Source organism: Mus pahari, chromosome 15, assembly GCF_900095145.1.
Source record: "Mus pahari chromosome 15, PAHARI_EIJ_v1.1, whole genome shotgun sequence".
Lineage (NCBI taxonomy): Eukaryota > Metazoa > Chordata > Mammalia > Rodentia > Muridae > Mus > Mus pahari.
Window position 1 is genome coordinate 15,753,617 of NC_034604.1, and position 21,547 is coordinate 15,775,163.

The 21,547-nt window shown below is 40.4% G+C and overlaps 1 protein-coding gene across 2 annotated transcripts in view; it reads right to left on the bottom strand.

Moving 5' to 3' along the window:
• Positions 1 to 9,975, bottom strand: part of Dsc3 (desmocollin 3) — a 36,990-nt gene extending 27,015 nt beyond the window's left edge. For both annotated transcript variants that reach the window (XM_021214776.2, XM_021214777.1), the window contains exon 1: positions 9,907 to 9,975. In XM_021214776.2, the coding sequence (XP_021070435.1) occupies positions 9,907 to 9,975 (69 nt within the window). The remainder of the gene's footprint in view (positions 1 to 9,906) is intronic.
• Between the last annotated feature and the right edge of the window lie 11,572 nt (positions 9,976 to 21,547).

The window sequence follows — 21,547 nt, forward strand, 5'->3', positions numbered from 1 at the left end:
AGAGAGAGAGAGAGAGAGAGAGAGAGAGAGAGAGAGAGAGAGAGAGAGAACAATCCTAAAACAGTTCCATTTAGGATAAAAACACTTTGGACTACATTTGTCAAAAAAGTACAACATGATATTCCTTTGGAGGGTTGAATGACCCTTTCACAGGGGTCACCTAAAATCATCAAAAAATACAGATACTTACAATCTTTAAGAGTAACAAAATTACAATTATGAAGCAACAACAAAACTAATTTTACAGTTGGGGTCACAGCAACATGAGGAACTGTATTAAAAAGTCACAGCATTAGGAAGGTTGAGAACCACAGTTCTGGTTGGAAGGAACCTAGCTAAGCTCATTCATCATCATATTTACTACTGTTAATTTTATGGCGCCTTAATAGTGTTGAAGAGGATTTGACCCACAAGGACCCCAGATTCCTACTATTAAAGTCTTTACTGAAAGAAAAAAAGAGAAGTTACAAGGTCATGCCCTGAAAATAATAAAACAGGATGAGAGAGGTTTTAAAAGACGCAAATAAGTATAAATTTCACCTCTCTCCATGGATCCAAGGACAAAGTTTACAAATTCAATCTCTGTTGAATCTCAGATTTCTGTTTGAAGAAATTGACCATTTAGACAAATGTGGTGATACATATCTTAAATCCCAACACTCTGGAGGAAGAGGCAAGCTAATCTCTTGTCCAAGGTCAGCCTGGGCTACAGAGTGAGTTCCAGGACAGCCAGGGCTACACAGAGAAACCCTGTCTCAAGAAAAGGAAACAGACAAGAAAGGAAAGAAGGACAAAAGGAAGGCAGAAGGGGCTTTAGTCCTTAAGGAGTTATGAGAGACACTCCTGACTCCGCCCTACCCCCACCAAAAGAAGAATGGTCTGACAGTGCCCAGTTTTGAATAGGGTAATTCAAGGCTACACTAATCAAAGCCAAGTATGTAGACGATAGAATAGAAATCACATCCTAGAAATACGGCTCACTTCTGGATCTCCTATGAAAAGTTTAGGGGACATATTTCATTACTGAATGGTTCTGAGATGATTAAAATTTGCTTCTGCACAAAAGTGGAAATGAATCAGAAGTAACACCATGTACAGAAATTACCTAACAGCAGATTGCAGACCTAAGGATAAGGACGAGATCTATTTAAAAGGAAATGTCATAGCCATGTTGGGCAACAACTCTTAGCTCTGCTATCTAAACATGAGCAGTATGATATTTAAGTCAAGATCAGTTTGATATTTAAAACCTTTGCACTTCAAACAAGATGATATAGGAACAAAAATAAAAAGCACAGAATGGGAAATGATATTTTTCAAAATAAAAGAACAATTAGTGATATATCCATAATAATATAAATTTTAGCTCCACAAAATATTAAATATTATAAAGTTTATCTCCATAAAGGATGGTAAATAATGAAAAATTAGTAAAACATTTGAATAGAAGGTATCAAAGATGTATCAATGATGGTTAGAAAGATGAAAAATGCCCAACAGTATGGAACACCACGGAAATGTACATCTAATGTATGACAAGCTTGCTAGAGGAGCTAGAATAAACAAAACATAAAATGAGATGTTGCTGTTGAGAATGCAGGAAAATTAGAAACCTTTGGTGTTGTCCATGGAAATAGAAGGGGATTTCACTATACAGATATAGTTGCAGTTTCTAAGAGAACTGCATATCAAATAAATTCTATGCTGTTTTAAAATATGTGTCCACAGCAACTTTTACAGGTATAGTCATAATAGCAGTCTTGATAAGGAGGAAGAAGTGCATAATTGTGAACAGATAACAGAAGACAATCTAGACATGCAATAAGTGAAGTTGCAGTGCAAGTTTATATAGCATGGTCTGTTGATTGCAAAGATTCTTCATCTTCTGCTATTTATATAAACAGACTTGATCCCATCTAAAACATGGATAAACCTATCAACATTACACCCATCAGATACAGCAGAGGCAGTGTTTATATATGATTTCATTCTAAGCAATATTCCCAACAGACAGCTAGGTAGAGACAGAAGAGGGTGCTGGTTGCCTACAATGGGAGAAGAAAGAGAAATTTACTAAAAAATGCTCTCAAGGCTTCTTGGCAAAGCTGTGGAAATGCTCCAAAGTTAGAGCATGATCGTCATTGTGTACTCTAAGTTTCCTAAAATTCACAGTTTATTTAGAAATGAAACAAGGTATATCACTAACAAGAGTATTATTCTTATCATCTTTCTACACATCCATTTCTGACTCTTTCAGACCTACAAACTCACATATACATTCTTGGAGAAATATTGTAATATCCATGAGGAAGGATATAATAAGTATGTCATGTATTCATATTTAAGAGTTAACTCTTGGTAACATAACAGTGTGTGTAGAAATAAAAGATCTAGACCCTTATTCTGCAACTGACATTTAATATAATTTTACCATTCCTTTATATTCACAGTTACTTATATAGATTTTATTTTTCTATTCTAAAATAACAAACTGAGCATTCTTTAAAGGTGTAAGGGATTAAAACATATAATATGAACCTGTCATACAAAGCACTGTGCTGTCAGAGCACTCTTCTATCTCATTGGTCTTTCCAAGTCTTACTATCTGTGCAGCTGGAATACCGATACACATGTCTCGGACCCTCTTAGAATCTTTGGTTCCTTTTAAGCATATTAATCTGATGACTGTCTCATTTGCATTTTCAAATTACTTTTGAGACATCATATTTTTCACCTAGGGTGCCATTTGCCTTGTATCGTAGCACTCAGTTCTCCTTCTCCTCCTCTTCAACACTGCTCAATGTGTTTATTTTGTAGCCCCGGCTGCCCTGGAATTCACTATGTTGATGAGACTCTCTTCATACTCACAGAGATGGACCTGCCTCTGCTTCCATAATGCTGGAACTAAAGCTATGTGCTTATACACTCAGCTTAGCTTAGTATTTTTTAATTTGGGGGTTTCTTAGTTTCAAGAGTACTATCTTTCACAATTTGTGGCATTTCTTATATAAATGGTTACAATTTTAAAGAAAACAATTTTGTTATTTCTTTTCCATTTGTAAACAATTGCATTAATAATTCCTCTGGCTTGAGTTTAATATGACTTAATAGCTCCTAATCTGTCATAAGTATATATACAATATTTTCTTATCAAATTGCAAAACCACTTTTAACTTACAAGCCTCTGTATATGTGGCATATATCTTTATTTCCTGATGCAGAGATCAGCATAGATGGCGCCCTCCTTCCCAATGGCTCGGCCTGTGTTAGCTCATGGTGTTATATGACAATAAGCAAACTATATACCAAACACACATGCAGACCCTTCTGGGCTCTCTGCAGGGTTCTATCCATGTACATCCAGCTCTCTCTCAGTGCCCTAGATTTTACTCCATACAGCTTCAAATCAAACTTTGGTGCCTATGATGGTAGCCCCAGGACCTATATCACCTTCCTTTAAAGAAAGCATTTTTAAGCCTCCAAATCTTTCAAAGAATGTTTAGAATCAGCAGATCATGTTACATAACCTTTAATAGAAACTTCACTTGTATTTTTAAAAGACTTTCCCATGGTAGGACTCCTATGCGCAATGAACACAGTGCTCCCATTAGTCTGTGAATTATACTACATCATTGGAAGAGACATTCTGAGTTTTCTGGGAAGTTCCTTCAGGATTTGTTAGACTGCTTTTTTTACTTACTGCCTTTTGCCCTTAGAAATGTTGTTTCTGGTAGCTCCAGTTAGCCTTGAATCCACTTTATAACCAAGAATGATCGTCCCTGTCTGTGCCCTGTGTCCTGGGACTGCAGGTGAGTACCACCACCTCAGCTAACGAGGATGATTTTAAATACATCAATGAAAACACTATCAAAAATAGCATTCCTCTCAATCTACATTATATGTTTGTTGACAGCCTATAAGAATAATTTTTTAATTATTTTAAACTGAACTTATGTGGAAGGAACTTGCTGACTTTAGTTTAGTTACAGTAGTGTGGTTGCCTGATCTTCCACAAAGCTGGTCCTGTATCTGGAACAATGTCCTTTGGAATTATTCCCTTTCGCTCCTTCCTTCTATAGTTCCCTTTATATATCTTATGTTTATTTGTGCTTCCAGTAGAAAATGCAAAAGAAACAACCCTAGTAATTGAATGCCTTTGTTTCTAAGCCTAAAGAGAATGTTCGCCTTTTACTGTAACTTACATGGCTTTTTACTTGTATTCACTACATTCATCTTTCATCATTTTCTTTTTAAATTTTTAAAAAGTTAATTGCATAAATGTTGTGTGTGTATGTGTGTGTTTGTGTGTGTGTGTGTGTGTGTGTGTGTATGTGTGTTCATTAGTGCATGTGCATATGAGTGGAAATTCCCATGGAGGCTAGAAGAGGTCAGCAGATCTTCTGGAAATATTCAATTAATTGCTATTCAACAACTATGGTCACTAGAAACCAAATTAGATCCTCTGCAAGAGCAATGCATGCTCTTAATCATTGAGCTATCTCTCCTACCCCAATTCATTTTTGTTATGTACAATTTCATTAACTTAAGAAATCCGAACTAATGTAATGAAATTGTTAAGAATTCCTTTAAATAACAAATTTACAGTGGCTGCTTATTTTGAAATGACTATAGTTTTATTCTGCCAACAACATATCATTAATATGTTAAAGAGCAACTATTGACTTTTCCCTTTCTTGAGGCAATCTTTTTTTTTTTTTGAAGAAAAAAAAACTATGAAGAGAAGAATTAAGTCTAAATATACATGCATCAAACACTGGTATAACAATAGAAAAGTAATCTCTTGGAAAATAAACAGAAATACCTGAGTTAAATGTCATGACATCAAATGGACCTAACAGACATCCACAGAGCATCCTTCCAAACACTTCAAAATATACATTTTTCTTAGCAGAAGCACATACATGGAATATCCATGGAACATACACAGATTTATGAAGACTGGACAACATACTATTGAACAATGAATTAGCCATCTTAGGAATTAAGAAGGAAATTGTAGAATTTTTTTAAGATGCAATGAAAATAAATACAACATGCTAGATCTTTTATATTCAATGAAAGCAATAATAGGAAAGAAATCAATATCTATAAGTACCTATATTAAAAATAGTCAGGAAGGTCTCAAATAATTTAATGATACATCTTAGGTGAGGCGATCCTTCTTAAGACATAACTTTTATGTACACTGTGGATTTTGCTGGTTCCTATGTATTTCATCATTTCCCATACATGATGTTCATGATGATATTAGACTGCTTTCTCACTTCACAGGGTTATCATAAAGAGGGCTGAGTCCATTTATTTCTGATCTCGGAATTCTGCTCTGTGTCTATTCTGTATAATTCTGAAAGAACTCTATTCTTATTAGTCTGCCAAACATAAAGGAAAACAGAATATTTGGGTTTCTGTCCAAGCTGGACAACTTGAATTCAGTCTCCAGAGTACATGTGGTAGAGGGGCAGACTTATTCTCCAGACCTCCACAACAACCCTAGGTTCTAACCCTGATGGAAGAAAAGAACTAATGTCCACAATGTGTCCTCTGATCTTCCCACGTATGCCAGTATATATGTTGTGTCGAAAGAAAGAAAGAAAGAAAGAAAGAAAGAAAGAAAGAAAGAAAGAAAGAAAGAAAGAAAGGAGGGAGGGAGGGAGGGAGGGAGGGAGGGAGGATGAAGAAAGAAGGAAAGAGAGAGAGAAGGAAAGAAAGAAAAAAGAAAGAAAGAAAGGAAGGAAGGAAGGAAGGAAGGAAGGAAGGAAGGAAGGAAGGAAGGAAGGAGGAGGGAGGAATGAAGAAAGAAGGAAAAAGGAAGAAAGAAAGGAAAGAAAGAAAAAGAAAGAAAGAAAGAAAGAAAGAAAGAAAGAAAGAAAGAAAGAAAGAAAGAAAGAAAGAAAGAAAGAAGGCAGGCAGGCAGGCAGGCAGGAAGGAAGGAAGGAAGGAAGGAAGGAAGGAAGGAAGGAAGGAGAGGGGAGGGAGGAAGGCAGGCAGGAAGGAAGGAAGAAAGGCAATACATTTTGAAGTACAACATACAAAAACACTCAATGAATTGACTACTTGAATTTAAAGAAAAAAATTAAAAGGAGAACTCTCAAGAGTAACTTCAAATATCTGATTGAAAGAAAATTTAAATAGCTTTAAAATGTAACAAGTTTTGTTTTTTTACATTTCTATATAAATTTTTACAAGTGATGCAATTGCTCAACTATCAGAAATATCATTAAATTCTGACTTAAAGATCTAATGTCAAATGGAGAGTGAGAGACTAGAGCTATCTGCAGTTGTTTAATTTTTGAGTAGTTCAGTTTTGTGAGTTCAACACAGAAAAGGGACTTCCTCAATACACTTTTTTCCACAGAAGGCAAATGCAGCTACCAAAAGGGATTGGGTGTGGCTCAGCTGTAGAGCGTGCATTCCAGCACAGGCAGTGTCCTGCATTCACTAGCCAGAGGTACAGAAGGAAAATGGCGATTGATGCCTTGACTGAGCAGAGTGATTGACACTGGAATTTAAACCTTTCCTTTCTTCTGTGGACACTGATCCTCGACAGAACAGAAACGCTAGCATTCGAATTCCTACTACCTCAAGGATAAATGCTGCAGCCTACAACTTGGCAGTCACAGTAGTTAGATGATTCTAATACATTTTCTTCTGACCAACATCATTTTAATAGGGGAATTCAGGTTCAGTGAGAAGAATAACTATCCACAGGTCTCCAAAGATGCCTTATATGGCAGGCAACAGGCATGGGGATTACAACAGGGGAAAAAATACACACAGCCTTGTATTTGTTCCATAGTCATAGTTACTCTTAGACATAGTCACTTCAGTATGACTATTAACAACCTCTTTTAAAACATGTCAGTTAACAAGTACGAGGCCTGGGGTACACTGGGCCTGGGAAAGTCTAGCTGAAAATGAATCAGTCTAAATACATGTTAAAAGTCTGATTTTCTTTTCTTTGTTTTATTGGAATGTAGAATCTGACTACATAGCCTCACAGGTCTAGCGTCTGCTGTATATAGATCAGGCTATGTAAACTAGCAGTCTTCCCAAGTCTGCCTAGAGGGTGCTGTCATTAAAGATGCATGCTGCCATGCCTGGCTCAAACTCTGGCTTTGATACAATGAGGCTTTAAAATAAAACTGCCTTTCCTTTACTTACTTATTTGCTTAAATCATCTCTCACTCATAAATCAAAATACAACCTAAAAAGATAGAAGGCATGTTTACCAACATCTGTTGCAGGTAACTTTATACACTCCAGGGAGGGAAAGTAGAGGATGGGTGGGGGAGTGTTGTAAAGGGAGTCCTTTTAGGAAAATGGTGGACTCTCTTCACATGCATACCTCTTATCAATTACAAAAGCTAATGAGGCTTCAAGCACAGACAGTGTGGAGAATAGCACTAAACATAAATGCTAATGATCCCATTACCTGTAACATGCAGAAAACAGTTCATCTAATATTGTTTCCTGCTAATCTGCCCTCACATTGGACAGGGAAGACACTCTAAAAGTAATGCTTAAGAACCTTCATTAATAATGAGGCGGTTGGTTTTATCCTGTTTGTTTTCCTAATTTGACTCTTTCTCCCCCAGCTGTACTTGGTGGCAAATCGGAGTCTGGGTAAACAAGAGCTGCAGAAACCTGCCAGTTGGAAAGATTCCTCCATTTGCCAATAGCTGGGTAGACTGGCTGTTGGAGATGTGCAGCGTTTTTGACTAGTGCTAAACTTGCTTTGAAAAGTCCTCCTCAAAGCAGGTCACAGTTGTTAAAGTTCCATGATTATGCGTTAGGGAATAAAGATGTTTCTAAAATGCTCCGGTTAATATTATGCTCAAAGGCCACTGAATCAAAAAAAAAAAAAAAAAAAAAAGTGCAGTCATGAAATTTAACAAGTTTGTAAACTGGAAGTCACTGTTGAGACAAACAACCAATCTGTGTGCATGCTCTGATTTCAGAGTCTGGGAAATCACTGTTCGTTTCTTTCTGTCTTCCTTCCTTCCTTCCTTCCTTTCTTCCTTCTCTTTCTTTCTTTCTTTCTTTCTTTCTTTCTTCCTTCCTTCCTTCCTTCCTTCCTTCCTTCCTTCCTTCCTTCCTTCCTTTCTTTCTTCCATATATTACAGCCTGACCGCAGTTTCCCCTCCCTCCTCTCCTCTCAGCCCCCACTTCCCACCTCACTTCTCCCTTAGATCCACTCTTGTTAATCTTCAGAAAAGAGCAGGGATCCCAGGGATCGCAACCACACACAACATAACAAGTTACAATAAGACTAGGCACAAACCTCAGTCAAGGCTGAAGCAGGCAACCCTAGGTAAGAAGGAAAGGGTTCTCAAAGCAGGGAAAGAGTCAGGGTCGCCCCTCTGTACCCACCGTCGCCCCTCTGTACCCACTGCAATTCCTCTGTAATGACCATGAGAGAACATGCCGTGGAACAGAGAACAAAGCAGAGTCTCTTTTTGTTTCCTAATTCCTTACTCAATGAAAATGTAAAATACCAAAGTCACATTTTTAAACGAAAATGTTGGAAATTCATCCAAGCATATCTATCCCAGAAGAACATAGCATTTGAGGAAGGCTCATTTACAGTCACTCAAAACCCCAACTCTTAGTGTTGCAGCGGCAGATTAGTGGGCCTATTTATGATTTTTTTTCTGGCTCATAAGTGTATTTCAGATCATTAGTATAGTCTGATGTCTGTAACTTCCTGATTTGAAAAAGGGATACACTTGAGTCCTCCTGCCAGAATCAGCCAAGTCAGTTAAAGTGGTTCATGTCTGTAATGCCAGCATAGAGAAGGTGGAGGCCATAGGATCAGGAAATCAAGGCCATCCTCAGCTACATAGCTAGTTCAAGGTCAGTCTGAGCTACTCTCAAAAAAAAAAAACAAGGTTCCGAATAGCACAATGGACCAACTCCCTAGTCAGATAGAGTCCTCTGGCCCTCTGAACTTGCCTGTCTTTGGAGTATCGAAGTGGTAATGTCCTTAGTCACGTTGTGTATGTCACTCGAACTAGTTAGGACAGGTCTGAAGTTTTACAGACTACCATGTCATCAGAATTCCTCATTCTCCACATCTAGTCTCCCTGGCTCTAGAAAACTGTCAATCACTTCTTTTCCAGGAAGATCACAAGCTCAACTCTGGATTTGGCTGACACAGGAGATCCAATGATATGTTCTACACAGGAGCAGTGCCTTCACAGGGCCCGGCTGAAAACACGAATCACATCTTTCCCATGGCCTGTCAGTCCCGCAACTCTAGTCCCATTGTCTGCCCATGGACTCCAGTACAACCCTTCAGCAACCTTCCCACACCTGGATCTCTGGCACACAGGTGAGCAAGCAGGCGTGGGGATGGCAGCTCAATCAGCTTTTTGAGTAATCTTTTAAGGGAAGCATAGCTGAGAACACCATTTCTCAGAGACAGGCCCAGGACAGCATCCAGGGACACAACATTGGGCCTGCGCTAAGGTTGCTGGGCTCAATACACATCTAGGGAAAAGATGTCCCCTGAAGTTTCACCATATCAGCCCTTTGCTAAGTCGATGATCCTAAATACCCTCCCCAAAGCACACCACACACACACACACACACACACACACACACACACACACACACACTCCTGACCTCATTGCTTTTGACTCACATATTTACTGCCCACTGTGACCAAGACACCCGCGCCCCAAGAAGCTAGAGGACGAGTCCTGAATCAGAAATCGCCTCAAATAACTTTTCGCCTATCATTCCTCCACAATGAACTTGAACCACGCAAGAAGTAACAGACACTCAACCCACTGCTTGTCGCCTATTAAGCCCCCGCAGAGACCAGAGGACCTTTCCTCCTTTCCCATCTGGGTCCCCATTCTATTGCACCCATGAGTGACTCACCCAGAGGGTCAGCAGCAGCTTCGTGCATAGTGCCCTGCACTGTGGGCTCCAGAACTCAGGGACTGCCATCGCACAGTGCGTCCTCAGGAGGACGCAGGCGAGCGCCAAGAAAGGAATCTGGGAGCCCGGGCGCAGGAGGGTTTCCGCAGCAGCTTCGTTCTGGCCTCGCTCAAGCTTCTTCGCCCAGGAGCGGTGTTCTCGCCTGAAACTGGATTGGACCAAGGAGACGCTGGGTGGCCCCTCCTAGTTATTTCTCAAGTTTTATCACCTCCGGGGCCGCCTAGGAGCTGCCTGAGCCTGCCCTGAGCTCCCCGCGGCCGCCAGGGAGCTCACTCCCAGGAAAGCGGTCCGGGGTCCACCCTTTGCCAACTCTCCCACACCCCTTTTCTGCCCCGCGGGGTTGCCGCCCAACCTTACCTGCGTCCCTTTCTCTGATACTGTGCTGAGCATCCCCACTCTCAAACCTGGAGCCGCCTGCTCTGACTCTACTCTGGGTGCCAGGAACACCTGATCTGATCATAGGATCCTCCCATCCAGCCCATTGCTGTGCAAAATCTGGGCAACCTCTCTTCACGCGTTGAAACAAAACCCAGGTAGTCTCTCCAAACCTCATTAACATTTTTAAATAAACCACTGAAGGAAAATTACCACTGAAGGAAAATTGCCCCGAATGCCATGGATTATCTGTGCCAGATATTAAAATCAGAGAAAAGAAGTGCTTACCCGACCGTTTATCCACACCCGAACCTGGAAAAAACAAAAAAAACAAAAAACCTTTGTGCTTTAATTACTCACAAATATTTGTGGCAGAGAGAGGGGAGAGGGAGGAAGGGAGGGAGGGAGGGAAGTAGAAGAGGAAGAGGAGAGAAGAGAGAGGAGAGGGGAGGGGGGGGAGGGAGAGAAGGACAGGAAGAGGGGTCAGATAGATTTGTTTTTTGCATGTTCACTAATTGGTCAAATGGGTTTCCCTTTTTCTTTTCAATGTGATTGTACTAAGATAATAAGTTTCAAGTGTGGTTACAGGAAAATCTCCCAAGCAAAGTGCTCAGTAAAATGGGGTTTGCAGTTTCATCACCATTCAACAGACATTTATAGTGGTCCAAGGGCCGGAGAAAGGATTCACACGGACCCAGATTTTGTCCAAAGTGACTCGAAGTTTAGGTGGGAAGACCCTTGGGCACTGGTTTGTCACAATAAGGGCCTTTGGAGTTCTGCTGGCAGGATTCATGAAGAAATACTTGACAGATGTATTGCTGATCTTCAAAACGCATTCAAAATTCTTGATCAGAACCATGGGTCAGTGCACAGCAATGTGGTAAGCATGTGACTGCCTTCATTCATCCTCCCCTGATTACTTCTGAGAGCATCCTTATCTAAGCCACGTGCTCCCCAAAAGTGTGAGGCTTCCCTGAGCTCTCAAGATTCAGACACGCCTAGATTTAGCTCTATGGTCTTCCTGATCTGTGTAAAACACCATCAGCTGAAGTCTGTGTGGAGGCTCTTCTGGTCTCAGAAACCGCACCTCAAATCTATCCTCTCTGGAGAATTACAGCTCCTGTTCTCAAACCTCCTTTACTACGAGAAACTTCAGGGAAAGCTGTGTCTTCTTCAAACTCAGTTTGGGATCCAGAGTGGAACTGGCTTTTCTGCTGTACAGGAGGAAGGACAGGCCAGCACAGAGTTGTCCCATTCAGGAATCTTCCTCTGGCTGAAGGGTTGAAGAGGGAAGAAACTTTAGAGCAGGTTTTTTTTTTTTTTTTTTTTTTTTTTCTGTGATGTGTGAGATAAGATCAGAGAAAGGCAGACGGTTAGGAGTGTTCCGGTAAGAGCAGAGGCAGCCAGACCAGAGTGTGAGAAGCACTGGAGAGACTTAGCATCTTACATGGTAGAGGCAGAAAAGGCTATTGGTTCAGAACAGCTGGTCCAACTAGGATGACTGCCTCATGACAAGCCATACAGAAGAGCTAGAGCCTGTCCTAGAAGGAATGACAATATATTCAATTTCAGCACATATGAAATTGATTACTTAAGGGCTTGTAATGGAGCTTTCAGGTACATTATTTATGAAACTATTCTTTTATATGATTCTTCCTTAATCATTATGGAATATGTGTGTCTCTATGCAGAAACACACACACATAGGTAGAGAGATATTTTTATGCATTCTACTCTATTTTAAATGTTCCTTTATTTTTAATATCCTTAACTAGATCTTACATTATCTAGAATCTTACCCGCTATGGCTGTTTCCAAAATGGCTAAAACTTCAGTGAGGTTGTCCTTTGTCTGTTGGGTTGTCTGCTACACAGTATTAGTAAACCTACTGACAGGACAGTTGCTTTTATTTTCCTCCTAAGAAACCACACTGGTGCAAGTCTATTTCACACAAGCTAAGAAAGCATGTGAGCAACACATTCTCCCTACATTATAAAAGTTTACACGCAACATGTTTAGTGCATTATGATGGTGAAATGTAGCATTGGTAGTTGGCTTGGAAGTCCCCATTCTGGCCAGACATTCCTCTTAATTCCTATCCAAAGGCAATGTGCATTTGTAATTTAGGGGAATACCCTTCCGTCACTTATAATGGCAACATAGAACACCCTGGAGATACATTCAGTTGCATATATTTTTACATGAATTCTACTTGAAAACATATTTGGAATGTCTGTTTAAAATATGAGTTTTGGCTTGAATGCAGTTAGAATTGGGTATTATCTGGAATAAAAAAAATCAACTTTAAATCGTCATGAGACATGAGGAAGCAAAGAGTCCCATTCTAACATGTCTCCCTTTTCTGACCTTCACAATAGGAAGTCACTTGGGACTTATTGTTAATAGTGTAGTGAGCCAGGTGTAAAAATGAATTACTACCACCACCCATTCTGGTACTAGTTTTAAAGGTAAAAAAAATTGCAAAGAAGAACCAATAAGAGGAAGAGGTTTGAGGTGAGCATACAAAGTTGTGTTAGTCCAGATGGGTTAGAGTACAGTCCACAGGAAGCGAACCTGAAACAATCCAAGGAGTGTCTGAACTGAATGCTGTGGCTTCGCCTAGATTCTCAGCATACAGAATACTGTGACGTTGAGACGACCACAGCTGTGCAATGAATTCTGGCCCCAAGTAGGCTGCTTAGCAAAAGCCTAGCATCTCAAGCCAAACGCACAAAAAGGAGGAGAGTGGAGAATCAGAGGGAATGGGTAATGTGCCTGGACCTGGGAAGAGTCTCGGGCAATGGAAAGGGGTTACTAACCTTAGGAGGTAAAGGCTGACCCCTGATCCACTGGTCTGGCCTAGCTTGTGCAACCTAGTACCAACCGGTCTAGCACACCCACTCAACCTCTGTGTCTGTGGTCAGGGATGTAGCAAGTGTGGGTCACCTCAAACACTTCTGTAATATTGTGCCAGTGCAGCAGGATGCCTGAAAGAAACCTGTCAACAAAAAATTGAAACACAGTTTTGATGAAGGACAGGCAGACGATGGCCTTGAATAATCATTCCAGTGACACAAAGTAAACTAATTCTGCCGTGGGATTTTACCTTATAGCCACTTAATGGGATATCATGCTACAACATCGATAGAGGGCATCTGCAAATCTCCCACGATACTGAATAAACAAGAAGATTGACTTAGGGGTTCACTCAAAAGGCCACTAGAAGCTGGCACCAAATGAAACCTTCATTCAAGAATTTCTGCCTAGTGTAAGAGCCATCCACAGATCCTTGTCTGGCTCCCTCCCCAATTTCTGAGCTCTTATTCTGTCCCACAGAAACTTTCCAAGCAGCCCAGGGAATCTCAGATCTAGACCCAAATGGTCATATCTCCTAAGAATAGGGGTGCTTCTTCTTCATCCGGCTCTGCTACGGGTCCCTTCAAATCTCACTTTTCATCCTAGGGTTCATTTCTTCACCGATTAATAGTAGGATTATCCAGAGTTGTCCACAGAAAACTCTTCTATTTAAAAGTATTAGTCTTCCAGGATAGCATTAGGAACCATCACACAAATTTGACACTTACTCATTGCCCAGATTCACCACCATACAGTCTCAGGAATGATGACAGTAAGTCCAATTCATGAATTCATGTAGGGTGTGCCAAGCTTGGAAGTCCGTCAGTCTCCCTTTACTAACATGTGAGTCAAGAACTCTTACAAGGTCTTTCTCTCCTTCCACTGGAGTCTAGAAGCTCTTTACAATTAGTCTGTTCAGCAAGCAGTCCTTGTAAGGAGTCAGGGCAGTGGCCCTAGTGACTTCCCACTAGTCTGGTAGGAAGGATAATTTCCACTAAGAAAACAAAAGCCCATTGTGTCAATAATGATGTCTTACAGCCATGAACAAAAGCTCATAGTCAGAGGAACTGATTGTGGTGTGTTTGTTCATATGTGTGTGTGTGTGTGTGTGTGTGTGTGTGTGTGTGTGTTGTATGTAAATGTATGTACTGCTATACATGGTGAAGATCAGAAGGAGACAGATGTTGGAAGTCCTACACTATCACATTCTCTTCCTATTCACTACAGACAGAATCTCTCACCGAACCTGAAGTTAGGCTACCCCCACCACCACTGAAAACACACACACATACACACACATACATACATACATACATAAACACATACACACACACATATAAACAAATACACACTCATATACATACATAAACATACACATACACACATAGACACATACACACACACACAAGAGACAAAGGATTTTTACATGAGTTCTGATGAGTTAATCTCAAGTCCTCATGTTTGCACAGCAAGTGCTTTTACTGGTGTGACCATCTTTCCAGCTCATGTAATGAATTTAAAAATCCCATTTGAAATGTCCTATAAGTCTCTAACTATAATTCTTTCAGAGGGAAGAATCTCTACTGGATGAGATTCCAGTTTTTTCTGGACCTTCTAGTGTCCTTTGGAGCTCACTGTAAGCTTCTGCCTGTATGTAGGGTATTGCCCAAGCATGAACGGTAAGGTGTGAGTGGGCTGACTTCCAGATCTCATGTGTCATTATCCTAGCGTCACGCTTGAATCACTGCACCATCAGCCTCTAGTTTCCCAGAACCTGAGGACCATCCTTCAACATCTGCCTAGGCGACTGGCACAGTCCCCGGTTCAGAGTCTTGTCGCCTAGATCAGGAGTACAAAAGGAGCCTCCTATCAGCTCCCTGTGTGAAGTCCTTGCCTTTGTTTAACAGCCATTCCTTCATTCTTTGCTTTAGCAATAATTGTGCATAAGTTTTATTTAAAATGAATTGTGCATAAGTTCATTAAAATTGTGCATTGGTTTATTTTAAAATCTTTTTGTTTGTTCATGTTCTCTTTGGATGTGCTATTTATTCTGAGATTTTTTTTGGCTTTGTTTTTTTTCTCAGTAGAGTCTTACTAGGCAGCCCACGATGATCTGGAACTCACTGTGTATCTCATGACTGAGCTCACACTGATTCTCTTCCCTTAGCCTTACAAATAGTGGAATTTCAGGTGTGTAGCACCAAGACTGGCTGAGATATTAAAATCTCAGTAGTCTAGTCTGACAGGCTCATCGATGAAGACTTAGGTCACATCTGCATCCCACTCTTCCTCTCCAATCATCCTGCTCCCAACTCCATCTATGATAGAATACATCCAGAGTCCCACTCTTTCATAAATTCAACTCGGTGGTCCTGTCTGAACATTTGAGAGGGAACGCACTAGAGAGATGACTCAGTGGTTAAAAATCATTTTCTGTTCTTGAAAAAAGGATAGGGCTTCAGTTCCAGCATCCACTACTGTCTGTAACTCCAGACTCAAATTCGACTCTTTCTTCTGGCTTCTGTGGGCATCAGGTATAACCTTGGCGAACCTGACAACCACTCATATACATAAAATAACTATATATAATATTTTTCAAAATACTGGAAATGAGCTATCAATATCCCTAGTAGTTGTGTAGGGGTTAATCAGAAAAGATATTTATCCACACTTTGCAGTAAGACTTCAGTGACCTTGATATATTCTGCAAAATTGGCTGTTTCTATTTCCAACTTCTCTATGGTTGGTTATCAGGAAAAAAAATAAAAAGCTCCACACTTAATTAGGCTTCAATTTTAAATTAAGAGTCTCTAATCAGGAAGTAGTATTTAGTTTACTAATTTATGCCCTCTGCTGTTTGAATAATAATTTAAAATCACTCTGAATGAGTGATCCCCAAACTCAGAAACTGACATCAGCCAGAGCTGCCTCACTTTCAGCTCTGAAGAGACTATGCTTGTCTCGGATGGTGTCTGAACAGATCTCTCTGTCCTCTGATGATGGATATCTCACTTCTATGCTATGCTCTGATTGCATCTACCCCTCTCCAAAGTGCTAGAATGGTGGACGACAGTGCTGGGACGAGGCTCAGTGTTAGAGTGCTTTCTTCTCACTCACATGGCCTCAGTCACCTGTCCTAACTGACTTCAAATAGCCTGGGTGACTAAGTGCTCTGACCATGTCCTCTTTTATCCTTTATGGTGACCTGCCTTTACTTAACATTCTGAAGATAACTAGCATCCAGTCTCAGTTCCTCCTATCTCATTCTTTCTTACTTGAGCTTTCTCTCTCTCCTGAAGGTTTTTTTTTTTTTTTTTTTTTTTTTTTTTTTTTTTGGAGAGGCAAGTTCAATGTACTTTTCCCCCCTTTACATTCCCTTCTTATAATGTAAATAATTTCCTAGAATGTCATCCTATGAGAGCATCCCTCTGACTGACCCACTGGCAGCTTCTCAAACACTTCTATTCACAAGAGAAAGAATTGTGTTAAGGCAGTTAGCCAGATGGGTACCAGGTGACTCTGGCCTACTCCTCCTGTAGACGACTTCTAATTTTGAACAAATGGGGACAACATTCTTTAATTCTCAATACCTTTGTGTATTTGATTATTGTTGGAACAAAACAAAAGGTGCTTTTTTGGCAGTCACAGGGTACTAAAAAATGAAGGTGCTTTTCCAATACTACGAATATTACGGTTCTGGATTGTGAGGCTTCCCAAACCCCATCTGCTTAGCTACTTTATGAAGGTTTAAATCATCTGTTACCTCGTTTGGCACAGTTGCCTTAAGATAGTCTCTATTTTTTCAAAACCCTGGTTGCCTCATTTTACAAAGAACTCTGGGAAAGATTTTTTTCTTTGCCATCTGATGCAATCAATGTCATCAATACACCCAAATTAGATTCAAAGTTATCTCAGTCAGTTGATCAAAGGATGACACTCCTGGCCATTCATTTTTCTTTATGCGTTGTAATGAATATAATAACATTCCAGCCCTAAATGTAGGGTTCAGTCCATTTTGACGAATGTATGTACTTGGGTCACCACTCACAGTGATAAATAGGCCAGTTTCTTTCTTCTCACCAACACCAACCCTCGCCTGGGGTAGCAATCTTCTTCCTTCACCTACAGTCATTCTGAGTTTCTTAGAGTTTCTCGTAAAGGGAACTCTACACTATAGCTGTGATCTATTAATGCCTCTCTTTTCATCTGTTAGAAATCACTTCTATACATTTAGTGTCTTAAGCAAGGGCTTCTCTTCCCATAGACTCTAGGAAACCAATTCGTGCTTTAATTATCTGTCTTTACATGAGGACTGCCACCAAGGATTTAGTCAGTGTTTAGCTGGAAATACTATTATGTCAAGGTTCAATGTAATCCTGACTTGAAGCTTAATAGTGTGTCTGCTGGCAGGCCTCAGGTTCCTAATGATCATCAGTTGGAGACCAAATGGACTTTGTGTTTGTTTCTTTGTTTGAGACAGGGTCTCCCTAAATAGCTGAAGCTGGTCTCAAATTAATTTTCCTTCTTCTGCCTCCTGAGTGCTGGCATTAGAGGCATCATCACCATGTATGGCTCATGAGGAGCTTTTCTGAGGCACCAAACAGTGTATCTACCAGGCTTCGCTCATTTAACTCTCAGGGCTCACTGTTTTATATGATTCCTTTTAACATTACCTCTACTAACAATACACATGATGCTTACAGTTCACTTTGATGTCTGAAGCTGTTGAAAAGAGTTCCCACATTCTATCAGCATTATATTCCTTCTTGGCTAGCTAAAGCCTCAGTAATGCTTTAAGTAAATACAGGACAAAGTCATATGTTTCCACTACCTCACACTAACTACTAAAGTACAGTACTTTACTGATCAAGGGCTTAGGACAGTTCTGAAAGTAGATCCTGCTTCTCTTTGAAACAGCTCTTTCATCTCCACCTGCAGAGCATGAGTTCTGTTATAGTCTCTCCATTTATCTTTCTTCTTCCTACCTTTCACCTTACTCTCTAGCTCTGAATTAAAATGGTAAGACAGACCTCTGACAGTAATGGCAACATGATTCTGGGAACCACACCTTTCTGCCATGTCTTTTAGGACTTGTTTAAGTAGAAGAGACGGGTGGCAGTATTGAAATGTGAATGTTAGCTCAGCACTCAGATTCCAGAAGTGGCCCGGGGAAGAAAACCATGTCAGTCTGAGAGAGCTATGGATGTTGAAGTCCTGAATCAGGACAAGCTTGATTTGCTTAGAGCACAGAGAGGAATGAATAGGTATCAGGGTACAGTGGTAACAAGAGATAAAAGACTTGGAGGACTTAAAGAAAGGAGGCATGGTTTACTCATGGTCTTATAGCACGTGTCAAAGGGTGTAGGCTTTAGCTCCACCTACAGAAAGAAGACTCTTACTTTAATACATGGGACATGATTGGATCTAGATTTTTCCCATTAATTAATTTATTTATTCACTTTACATCCTGATCACAGCCTCCTCATCTCTTCCCACCACTTCCCCAAGATTCCTCCCTCCATTCCCCCTCTCCTTCACCTCCAAGAAGAGGAAGGTCCCCCCAGGTACAAATCCATTCTGGCACCTCAAGTCACTGTAAGACTGAGTACATCCTCTCACACTGAGGTCAGACAAGACAGTCCAGTTAGGGGAGCAGGGCCACAGGCAGTCAACAGAGTCAGGGCAAGCCCCTGCCCCAGTTGTGGAGGGATCCACATGAAGACCAAGTGGCACATCGCTTCATATGTGCAGGGGGCCTATGTCCAGCCATCCTGTGCTCTTTTGTTGGTGCTTCACTCTCTGGGAGCCCTCAAAAGTCTAGGTTGGTTGGCTCTATTGGTCTTCACCTGCAGTCCCTATCCAGGTCCCTCAATGCTTCCCCTAACTCTTCCACAAGACTTCTTGAGCTATGTCTAATGTTTGATTGTGAGTCTCTGCATCTGTTTCAGTCAGCTGCTGGGTGGAGCCTCTCATAGGACAGTTATGCTAGGATCCTGTTTGTAAGTTTAACAGAGTATCATTAATAGTGTCAGGGATTGGTGCTTGCCCATGGGGCGGCTTTTAAGTTGGGCCAGTCATTTGTTGGCCATTCCCTCAGGCCCTGAGACATCTTTGTCCCTGCAAATCTTGTAGTCAGGACAAATTTTGGTAGGTTTTGTGTGTGGGTTGATGTTCTTATCCCTCCATTGGGAGTCCTGCCTGGCTACAGAAAGTGGCCACTTCGGGATCCATATCCCCCACTGCTAGGAGTTTTAGCTGGAGTCACCCTTGTAGACTCCCTGGAGCCTCCTCTATCTCCAGTCCTAGAGAAGGCCAACACCTTCAGAGTGTTCCTCTTCCTTCAACTAATCCTCTCTAGAAATCCCTTTTAGACACACCCAATTTCATGCTTCATCAATTATCCCTCATTAGATGTTCTTTCTTCCAATGAAGTTTGTCATCAAAATTAACCATTGAGAAGTAAGGTAACTTTGGAGGTTAATCCCACTGTACTGATCACCTTAGGAACACACCCTTTGTTCACATCTACATTTTCTCTGCCTCTGCTTCTGCCTCAGGCTTTACCTCTAGTCAGACTAGTTTCATTTACTTCTATGTTTCTGCTTGATCTTTCAGAAGAACCAATGGGAAGCAGTGACCTGAGAAAAATCAGCTGTCTCTATTTCCTTATTGACTCTTTGGGTCTGTCTCTGATACACTGCTGTTAGTTTTCACCATTACCAGACCAATGAATCTGGCTTTCTTATCCCCAATGATTTATTCATGTCCAACTCAACAGTTAATTTTTTTTTATCCCTAATCTTACTTGACTTCTCAAATGCCATTCCAATAGTTAATTACTTCCTTCTGCTTGACCATCTATCCTCCCTAGCTTATGGGACACACATTTGCAGGCAGTTCTATCTAGATCTTGGTCTAGAACAAGTCATTGCCTCTTTCTTTCCAGCCTCTGGGAGGTGGCTTTTGTCTTTGCTCATTCCTTAGACATTCTCTTTTGCTCTCAAAGTTTTAAATAATACAGGTTTACTTGGACATATGACAGACACCTTCAATTTCACAGTTCTTTAAGTGTCCTTCATACTTTAATAGAAACCACTTTCTTTCCCTGTTGTCACCATTTCTTCATGTTCCCAAAGTCTCACTAAGTCCAAAGCCCCTTGTGACTTCTCTGTCTCTCATACCCCATCTATAATCTATAAATGAGTATTTCTGAGGTCTAGCTTCAAGTTATCACATTTACAAATTACTACTTTATTACCATTTTATTGCAGCAATCTTTAATAAATTATTTTTAAATGTATGTCTTCTTCTCTAGGTCTTGGACTGAATATAAAGAGGGAAAGGAGAAAGCCAGTTGAGTTCTGGAATTTCCCTTTGTCTCAACTGCCTAAATGAGACCATCAGATTTACCCTGCTGTTATCATGGTGAACTGTACTCCAAAATTATAAGCCAAAATAAATCTTGACTCCCTTGAATTTCTTTTTCTCAAGTATTGAGTCACAGCACTGAGGAAAGTAACTAATAAATTCTTTGAGAAACACTTGGAATGTGCTTCAGACATACTAGTCTTTAAAAAATATATATATATATATATATATATATATATATATATATATACATTACCTCTGAGCTCACTGGCTTAAAAATGACACATACCTAAAATATCCACTGTTTCATATCATAAGTCTACATCCGAATGCATCAGATCATCTGCATTAGCAGGTCGCTATTGAGGTTTTGAATAGTCTGAGTTTCTTCTAGGGACTCAGATAGGAAAGAATGCACCTCCAGCCTCACCTAAGAGATTTGGCAAAAAACAAAAACAAAAACAAAAACGAAAAACCCAAAACACAAAAACTAAAAATGAAACAAACAAGAAAACATGGGAATAGTAATTCCTTATCCAGGTAAGGACAAAGAGAATCAACAGCCATGGCATAGCAATTCTATAACAGTATATAGAGCAAGTTAGCTTCCATACTAGAGATGCACTTCTTTACTAATCACTTGTTTATTGTTATGGACCATACAGCCAAGCGTGCATACATGGCAATGTAAAAGTCAGAACTCTGAGGAACAGAGTTCTTAAGGAGGCCAAGGCCAAGAAAAACCAGCGTAGTAACAGAAGCACTGTCTCAAAGGATGCAGATCCTTTATTATAAATATCGCTAATCAGTGTACATAGAGGTGCTGTGTAGATGGCAATGGGAAGATGGAGGCTTTCTTGTTTGCTTCCAGTTCATAATTGCAGTTAAATGTGACCTGAAGAAGGTGGGATACTAATCCGCAGACAGACTACATGTTGAGCAAATGATTCACAAGGTCAGTCTTTTGAACTGTTGACTTTAA